Source organism: Coregonus lavaretus, assembly GCF_964263955.1.
Source record: "Coregonus lavaretus genome assembly, contig: HAP1_SCAFFOLD_428, whole genome shotgun sequence".
NCBI lineage: Eukaryota > Metazoa > Chordata > Actinopteri > Salmoniformes > Salmonidae > Coregonus > Coregonus lavaretus.
In genome coordinates this window covers 140001-150000 of record NW_028156883.1, presented here as the reverse complement: position 1 = coordinate 150000, position 10000 = coordinate 140001, and the positions used below count along the sequence as shown (strand labels likewise).

The window sequence follows — 10000 nt, the reverse complement described above, 5'->3', positions numbered from 1 at the left end:
ATCCATTGAGCATGTTTGGGATGCTCTGGATTGACGTGTATGACAGCGTGTTCCAGTTCCCGCCAATATCCAGCAACTTCACACAGCCATTGAAGGGGAGTGGGACAACATTCCACAGGTCACAATCAACAGCCTGATCAACTCAATGGGAAGGAGATGTGTCAAGCTGCATGAGGCAAATGGTGGTCACACCAGATACTGACTAGTATTCTGATCCACGCCCATACCTTTTTTCTTTAAAGGTATCTGTGACCAACAGATGCATGTCTGTATTCCCAGCCATGTGAAATCCATAGATTAGGGCCTCATTTATTTATTTCAATTGACAGATTTCCTTATATGAACTGTAACTCAGTAAAATCTTTGAAATTGTTGCATGTTGCCTTTATATTGTTGTTAGTGTATATAACTAGACGTGGCTTATTGGAGTGAAGGATGGTTTAGTCTATGTTTACGCAGGTGGGAAAACACCTCATTTGCAATTTGCCTTGAGAGGTTTACTGCCATTAGTTTTGATGAGATTTAACCATGTGGGCGGTTCCTGGCATTTGCATATCTAACTTCTAGAAAAGTTCTAACAATGTTTGTTGTTCTAAAATGGTACAAGAAGGTTCTATACTAGAACACTACCTGTAGTAAACAGCTGACAATGTGTCAGTCTATACTAGAAGACTACCTGTAGTAAACAGCTGACAATGTGTCAGTCTATACCAGAACACTACCTGTAGTAAACAGCTGACAATGTGTCAGTCTATACTAGAAGACTACCTGTAGTAAACAGCTGACAATGGGTCAGTCTATACTAGAAGACTACCTGTAGTAAACAGCTGACAATGTGTCAGTCTATACTAGCAGACTACCTGTAGTAAACAGCTGACAATGTGTCAGTCTATACTAGAACACTACCTGTAGTAAACAGCTGACAATGTGTCAGTCTATACTAGAACACTACCTGTAGTAAACAGCTGACAATGTGTCAGTCTATACTAGAACACTACCTGTAGTAAACAGCTGACAATGGGTCAGTCTATACTAGAACACTACCTGTAGTAAACAGCTGACAATGTGTCAGTCTATACTAGAACACTACCTGTAGTAAACAGCTGACAATGTGTCAGTCTATACTAGAAGACTACCTGTAGTAAACAGCTGACAATGGGTCAGTCTATACTAGAAGACTACCTGTAGTAAACAGCTGACAATGTGTCAGTCTATACTAGAAGACTACCTGTAGTAAACAGCTGACAATGTGTCAGTCTATACTAGAACACTACCTGTAGTAAACAGCTGACAATGTGTCAGTCTATACTAGAAGACTACCTGTAGTAAACAGCTGACAATGTGTCAGTCTATACTAGAACACTACCTGTAGTAAACAGCTGACAATGTGTCAGTCTATACTAGAACACTACCTGTAGTAAACAGCTGACAATGTGTCAGTCTATACTAGAAGACTACCTGTAGTAAACAGCTGACAATGTGTCAGTCTATACTAGAACACTACCTGTAGTAAACAGCTGACAATGTGTCAGTCTATACTAGAACACTACCTGTAGTAAACTGCTGACAATGTGTCAGTCTATACTAGAACACTACCTGTAGTAAACAGCTGACAATGTGTCAGTCTATACTAGAACACTACCTGTAGTAAACTGCTGACAATGTGTCAGTCTATACTAGAACACTACCTGTAGTAAACAGCTGACAATGTGTCAGTCTATACTAGAACACTACCTGTAGTAAACAGCTGACAATGTGTCAGTCTATACTAGAAGACTACCTGTAGTAAACAGCTGACAATGTGTCAGTCTATACTAGAAGACTACCTGTAGTAAACAGCTGACAATGTGTCAGTCTATACTAGAAGACTACCTGTAGTAAACAGCTGACAATGTGTCAGTCTATACTAGAACACTACCTGTAGTAAACAGCTGACAATGTGTCAGTCTATACTAGAACACTACCTGTAGTAAACAGCTGACAATGTGTCAGTCTATACTAGAACACTACCTGTAGTAAACAGCTGACAATGTGTCAGTCTATACTAGAACACTACCTGTAGTAAACAGCTGACAATGTGTCAGTCTATACTAGAACACTACCTGTAGTAAACAGCTGACAATGTGTCAGTCTATACTAGAAGACTACCTGTAGTAAACAGCTGACAATGTATCAGTCTATACTAGAAGACTACCTGTAGTAAACAGCTGACAATGGGTCAGTCTATACCAGAAGACTACCTGTAGTAAACAGCTGACAATGTGTCAGTCTATACTAGAACACTACCTGTAGTAAACAGCTGACAATGTGTCAGTCTATACTAGAACACTACCTGTAGTAAACAGCTGACAATGTGTCAGTCTATACTAGAACACTACCTGTAGTAAACAGCTGACAATGTGTCAGTCTATACTAGAACACTACCTGTAGTAAACAGCTGACAATGTGTCAGTCTATACTAGAAGACTACCTGTAGTAAACAGCTGACAATGTATCAGTCTATACTAGAAGACTACCTGTAGTAAACAGCTGACAATGGGTCAGTCTATACCAGAAGACTACCTGTAGTAAACAGCTGACAATGTGTCAGTCTATACTAGAAGACTACCTGTAGTAAACAGCTGACAATGTGTCAGTCTATACTAGAACACTACCTGTAGTAAACAGCTGACAATGTGTCAGTCTATACTAGAAGACTACCTGTAGTAAACAGCTGACAATGTATCAGTCTATACTAGAAGACTACCTGTAGTAAACAGCTGACAATGGGTCAGTCTATACCAGAAGACTACCTGTAGTAAACAGCTGACAATGTGTCAGTCTATACTAGAAGACTACCTGTAGTAAACAGCTGACAATGTGTCAGTCTATACTAGAAGACTACCTGTAGTAAACAGCTGACAATGTGTCAGTCTATACTAGAAGACTACCTGTAGTAAACAGCTGACAATGTGTCAGTCTATACTAGAAGACTACCTGTAGTAAACAGCTGACAATGTGTCAGTCTATACTAGAAGACTACCTGTAGTAAACAGCTGACAATGTGTCAGTCTATACTAGAAGACTACCTGTAGTAAACAGCTGACAATGTGTCAGTCTATACTAGAAGACTACCTGTAGTAAACAGCTGACAATGTGTCAGTCTATACTAGAAGACTACCTGTAGTAAACAGCTGACAATGTGTCAGTCTATACTAGAAGACTACCTGTAGTAAACAGCTGACAATGTGTCAGTCTATACTAGAACACTACCTGTAGTAAACAGCTGACAATGTGTCAGTCTATACTAGAAGACTACCTGTAGTAAACAGCTGACAATGTGTCAGTCTATACTAGAAGACTACCTGTAGTAAACAGCTGACAATGTGTCAGTCTATACTAGAAGACTACCTGTAGTAAACAGCTGACAATGTGTCAGTCTATACTAGAACACTACCTGTAGTAAACAGCTGACAATGTGTCAGTCTATACTAGAACACTACCTGTAGTAAACAGCTGACAATGTGTCAGTCTATACTAGAAGACTACCTGTAGTAAACAGCTGACAATGTGTCAGTCTATACTAGAAGACTACCTGTAGTAAACAGCTGACAATGTGTCAGTCTATACTAGAACACTACCTGTAGTAAACAGCTGACAATGTGTCAGTCTATACTAGAACACTACCTGTAGTAAACAGCTGACAATGTGTCAGTCTATACTAGAAGACTACCTGTAGTAAACAGCTGACAATGTGTCCGTCTATACTAGAAGAATACCTGTAGTAAACAGCTGACAATGTGTCAGTCTATACTAGAACACTACCTGTAGTAAACAGCTGACAATGTGTCAGTCTATACTAGAACACTACCTGTAGTAAACAGCTGACAATGGGTCAGTCTATACTAGAAGACTACCTGTAGTAAACAGCTGACAATGGGTCAGTCTATACTAGAACACTACCTGTAGTAAACAGCTGACAATGTGTCAGTCTATACTAGAAGACTACCTGTAGTAAACAGCTGACAATGTGTCAGTCTATACTAGAACACTACCTGTAGTAAACAGCTGACAATGTGTCAGTCTATACTAGAAGACTACCTGTAGTAAACAGCTGACAATGGGTCAGTCTATACTAGAACACTACCTGTAGTAAACAGCTGACAATGTGTCAGTCTATACTAGCAGACTACCTGTAGTAAACAGCTGACAATGTGTCAGTCTATACTAGAACACTACCTGTAGTACACAGCTGACAATGGGTCAGTCTATACTAGAACACTACCTGTAGTAAACAGCTGACAATGTGTCAGTCTATACTAGCAGACTACCTGTAGTAAACAGCTGACAATGTGTCAGTCTATACTAGAACACTACCTGTAGTAAACAGCTGACAATGTGTCAGTCTATACTAGAACACTACCTGTAGTAAACAGCTGACAATGTGTCAGTCTATACTAGAACACTACCTGTAGTAAACAGCTGACAATGTGTCAGTCTATACTAGAACACTACCTGTAGTAAACAGCTGACAATGTGTCAGTCTATATTGTGTGTCTGCTAATTGTCAGCTTAATATGACCCCGTACACACTCAGGTTACAACTGATGTACAAACGCATTTGACACAATTGTTGTGATACAACTGAAACGTTACACAACCATTGTGTGTAATTATTTGTGTGCAGAAATGCTCTCCTTTTTTATGACAACCATTATACTCAATGCTTTGTACGTCGGAGCCTAAGTGCTGGGTGCTTGTTGCACTCGTTAGTGTGCTTACTTCATCAAGAACCCTTCTGCTCTGCATACCGTATGTCTTATTAGTAGCAGGGTTTTCAATCAACCCGTGAGAAAATATAACACAACGAATACCCCAATTACATCATCATCACAACCCTGAAAACAAAACAAAACGCAACACGAGCAATTGTCTTTTCACTGTTTATTATTAAAATAGGTTTCTGGTAGTTTTGCATAATGTGTGTGTGTGTGTTAAGCTGACAGAGCATGTGTGTGTGTGTGTGTGTCAGGTCCAAGGGGTGCAGGTGTGGAGTCCTCCTGTTGGTTAGGGGAGAGGTGGTGGCGGGGGGTTAGGGCAGGGGGGTGTACGAGGTTAGGGGGCTTACAGAGTTAGTTAGTTAGTTATTGAACTGGACCCGGCGCATGGAGCCCACAGTGCTGCTCTGGGAGCCCCAGTCAGAGGCGTTGTTGTAGTCACGTTTCTCCAGGACATAGTGAGGACCTCTGTAGTTGGGCTCCTGGTACACCACCCAGCTGGAGACAGACCGACAGACAGACAGGCAGGGACAGGAAAAGAAACGGGGTGATTATAGACACATTACATTAGTTCCTTTAACTCCTTCAACTATAGTTTGGAGGTTTCAACTTTGGGATTATCCCATGGATTCTACTTGGCCAGGCCAACTAAATCAAACATCGCTAAAGGACAGCATTTGACGTGTATATATCTGCGTTTACATTACTGACCCATGACGGCAGGACGGAACTGGATGTCACGGTAGAGCTAAACCAAATGTTAGCCCTTGAAGCTACGACAGCGATGGTAAAGCTAAATCAGATGTTAGCCCTTGAAGCTACGACAACGATGGTAAAGCTAAGTCAGATGTTAGCCTTTGAAACTACGACAGCGATGGTAAAGCTAAGTCAGATGTTAGCCCTTGAAACTACGACAACGATGGTAAAGCTAAGTCAGATGTTAGCCCTTGAAACTACGACAACGATGGTAAAGCTAAGTCAGATGTTAGCCCTTGAAACTACGACAACGATGGTAAAGCTAAGTCAGATGTTAGCCCTTGAAACTACGACAACGATGGTAAAGCTAAGTCAGATGTTAGCCCTTGAAACTACGACAGCGATGGTAAAGCTAAGTCAGATGTTAGCCCTTGAAACTGCGACAGCGATGGTAAAGCTAAGTCAGATGTTAGCCCTTGAAACTACGACAACGATGGTAAAGCTAAACCAGATGTTAGCCCTTGAAACTAAGTGAGCGATGGTAAAGCTAAACCAGATGTTAGCCCTTGAAACTATTCTTAACCAAAACAATAAAACGTGTTTAAAATATATTCACTGCTCAAAAAAATAAAGGGAACACTTAAACAACACATCCTAGATCTGAATGAATGAAATAATCTTATTAAATACTTTTTTCTTTACATAGTTGAATGTGCTGACATCAAAATCACACAAAAATTATCAATGGAAATCAAATTTATCAACCCATGGAGGTCTGGATTTGGAGTCACCCTCAAAATTAAAGTGGAAAACCACACTACAGGCTGATCCAGCTTTGATGTAATGTCCTTAAAACAAGTCAAAATTAGGCTCAGTAGTGTGTGTGGCTTCCACATGCCTGTATGACCTCCCTACAACGCCTGGGCATGCTCCTGATGAGGTGACGGATGGTCTCCTGAGGGATCTCCTCCCAGACCTGGACTAAAGCATCCGCCAACTCCTGGACAGTCTGTGGTGCAACGTGGCGTTGGTGGATGGAGCGAGACATGATGTCCGAAATGTGCTCAATTGGATTCAGGTCTGGGGAACGGGCGGGCCAGTCCATAGCATCAATGCCTTCCTCTTGCAGGAACTGCTGACACACCCCAGCCACATGAGGTCTAGCATTGTCTTGCATTAGGAGGAACCCAGGGCCAACCGCACCAGCATATGGTCTCACAAGGGGTCTGAGGATCTCATCTCGGTACCTAATGGCAGTCAGGCTACCTCTGGCGAGCACATGGAGGGCTGTGCGGCCCCCCAAAGAAATGCCACCCCACACCATGACTGACCCACCGCCAAACCGGTCATGCTGGAGGATGTTGCAGGCAGCAGAACGTTCTCCACGGCGTCTCCAGACTCTGTCACGTCTGTCACATGTGCTCAGTGTGAACCTGCTTTCATCTGTGAAGAGCACAGGGCGCCAGTGGTGAATTTGCCAATCTTGGTGTTCTCTGGCAAATGCCAAACGTCCTGCACGGTGTTGGGCTGTAAGCACAACCCCCACCTGTGGACGTCGGGCCCTCATACCACCCTCATGGAGTCTGTTTCTGACCGTTTGAGCAGACACATGCACATTTGTGGCCTGCTGGAGGTCATTTTGCAGGGCTCTGGCAGTGCTCCTCCTGCTCCTCCTTGCACAAAGGCGGAGGTAGCAGTCCTGCTGCTGGGTTGTTGCCCTCCTACGGCCTCCTCCACGTCTCCTGATGTACTGGCCTGTCTCCTGGTAGCGCCTCCATGCTCTGGACACTACGCTGACAGACACAGCAAACCTTCTTGCCACAGCTCACATTGATGTGCCATCCTGGATGAGCTGCACTACCTGAGCCACTTGTGTGGGTTGTAGACTCCGTCTCATGCTACCACTAGAGTGAAAGCACCGCCAGCATTCAAAAGTGACCAAAACATCAGCCATGAAGCATAGGAACTGAGAAGTGGTCTGTGGTCACCACCTGCAGAACCACTTCTTTATTGGGGGGTGTCTTTCTAATTGCCTATAATTTCCACCTGTTGTTTATTCCATTTGCACAACAGCATGTGAAATATATTGTCAATCAGTGTTGCTTCCTAAGTGGACAGTTTGATTTCACAGAAGTGTGATTGACTTGGAGTTACATTGTGTTGTTTAAGTGTTCCCTTTATTTTTTTGAGCAGTGTATGTATATATACAGTACCAGTCAAAGGTTTGGGCACACCTACTCATTCAAGGGTTTTTCTTTATTTTTACTATTTTCTACATTGTAGAATAATATAGTGAAGACATCAAAACGATGAAATAACACATATGGAATCATGTAGTAACCAAAAAAGTGTTAAACAAATCTAAATAAATGTTATATTTGAGATTCTTCAAATAGCCATTGTTTGCAACAAGGGAAATAGTTTGCGAATGTTAGCTAACGTTACCTAAAACATTCCATTTGTTTTGTATCAGCCGCGAACGTTCGCTAACCTTAACTAACAGTCAGACAAGGTAGTGTGCCGCGAACATGCCTGTTTCGGGTCTAAACTGAAGCTACAAATAGTAATGTGGTCATGTCGGGTTTCTACTACTTGTAGTAAGAACAGCAAAGTCATTTGCTGTTTGAATATTGCTGCAAAAAAAAGATATTTGCAGTTTCAACATAACATTCTGGAATGTTCATTCAAATCGTTTAACTGGACATGTTACTCAGTAAAACAAAGAGAACCCTTGTTGAACTCCTCTCCGGGTCAACCACCTATGTAGAGGACGTGTACTTTACTTACGCTCCTCCCACCACGTCAAACGCAGCCACAACTCAAGTACAATATTTGTCTGCGTCCTAAATAGCACTTACAGGTCCTGGTCAAAAGTAGTACACTAAATATAGGGAATAGGGTGCCATTTGGGACCCGTACTTCTAACATGGTTATCTGGACCTGGTAGAGGCAGCCCTGTTCAGACCGTATGTTGTAAGAGGACTACTTACACTCCTCCCAGGACACGGATAGAGGCAGCCCTGTTCAGACCGTATGTTGTAAGAGGACTACTTACACTCCTCCCAGGACACGGATAGAGGCAGCCCTGTTCAGACTGTAGCGAGTCATCATGTTAGGGATGTCATCCTGTAGCTCTGTCCTCTTACCAGAGAACCCAGCCCTCTCAAACAGATGGGCGCGCGCAGGAGACGAGTCCTGGGAGAGAAGATAGAGAGTTAGGGGGGGGGTGTCTGTGTGTGTGTGTGTGTGTGTATCGGTTTGTCCCAGTCTGTGTGGGTCGTCCTCAGCGTCGGGGCTAATTGTGTCAGGTTGGCCAATGAGAGAAACTAGTAGCTAGCCATTTTAGTTTGCGAGTATTTCCCCTGTGTGTTTGTCTGTCTGTGTGTGTGTGTGTGTGTGTTTGTATGCCTCTCTGTGGGTCCTCTCCGTCTCACCTGTTTGACTGAGCGCACCGAGGAGACATGGTCCACCTGGGCACACCACTTGTCGTAGCAGTTGTACTCTCCCCTCTCTGACATGTCCCACAGGTACTGGCGCCCTCTGAAGTTCTCATGCTCATAGCCCACCCATCTGAAACACACAGAGAGACAACCTCTGACCTCTGAACCGTGGACCAATGAAATGTGCATAGACGGACTGCAGAGAACTACAGGGTGGTGGAGGGCAAAGCTAGGAACAAGACACATCTAGATGTTTTTTTTTGTTGATAAACACATGTTAGGAATGTCATTGTGAAAAAAACAGGATTGGCCAGATCTGAATTACTGCAATGATACTGAAAATAATTTCCTCCTCAGAGAAGAATAAACGATATTCTACTCTATTTGATTCTATTCTGTTTTGTTCTGAATTATATTGATATTTATCAAGTATATAGCTATTTCTGTTAAAGGTGATTTAATCCAGAGTTTTCTATACAGAATGCGTGTCATTTTGCAGTGACGTATTAATGTCACTAGGTGGCTCCACTTCACTTACGATCCATCTCCTCCTCACAGAGCCCTAACCCTAACCCACTTACACTCCATAGAGCCCTAACCCACTTACACTCTATCTCCACAGAACCCTAACCCACTTACACTCCACAGAACCCTAACCCACTTACACTCTATCTCCACAGAACCCTAACCCACTTACACTCCATCTCCACAGAACCCTAACCCACTTACACTCCATCTCCACAGAACCCTAACCCACTTACACTCCATCTCCACAGAACCCTAACCCTAACCCACTTACACTCCATCTCCACAGAACCCTAACCCACCTACGTTCCATCTCCACAGAACCCTAACCCACTTACACTCCACTCTCCACAGAACCCTAACCCACCTACGTTCCATCTCCACAGAACCCTAACCCACTTACATTCCACTCTCCACAGAACCCTAACCCACTTACACTCCATCTCCACAGAACCCTAACCCACTTACACTCCATCTCCACAGAACCCTAACCCACTTACACTCCATCTCCACAGAACCCTAACCCACTTACACTCCATCTCCACAGAACCCTAACCCACTTACACTCCATCTCCACAGAAC

General features: G+C 43.1%; 1 protein-coding gene across 1 annotated transcript in view; it reads right to left on the bottom strand.

Annotated features, from left to right (window-relative positions):
- Positions 1–4917: 4917 nt before the first annotated feature.
- The window catches only part of LOC311119612 (gamma-crystallin A-like), a 45820-nt gene continuing 40737 nt past the window's right edge, over positions 4918–10000 (bottom strand). The window contains exons 4-6 of the mRNA XM_084194292.1: positions 8888–9023; positions 8509–8648; positions 4918–5255 (exon numbers count right to left, since the gene is read on the bottom strand). Coding sequence (XP_084050418.1) covers positions 5120–5255; positions 8509–8648; positions 8888–8971 — 360 coding nt within the window. The 5' untranslated portion in view covers positions 8972–9023 and the 3' untranslated portion in view covers positions 4918–5119. The remainder of the gene's footprint in view (positions 5256–8508; positions 8649–8887; positions 9024–10000) is intronic.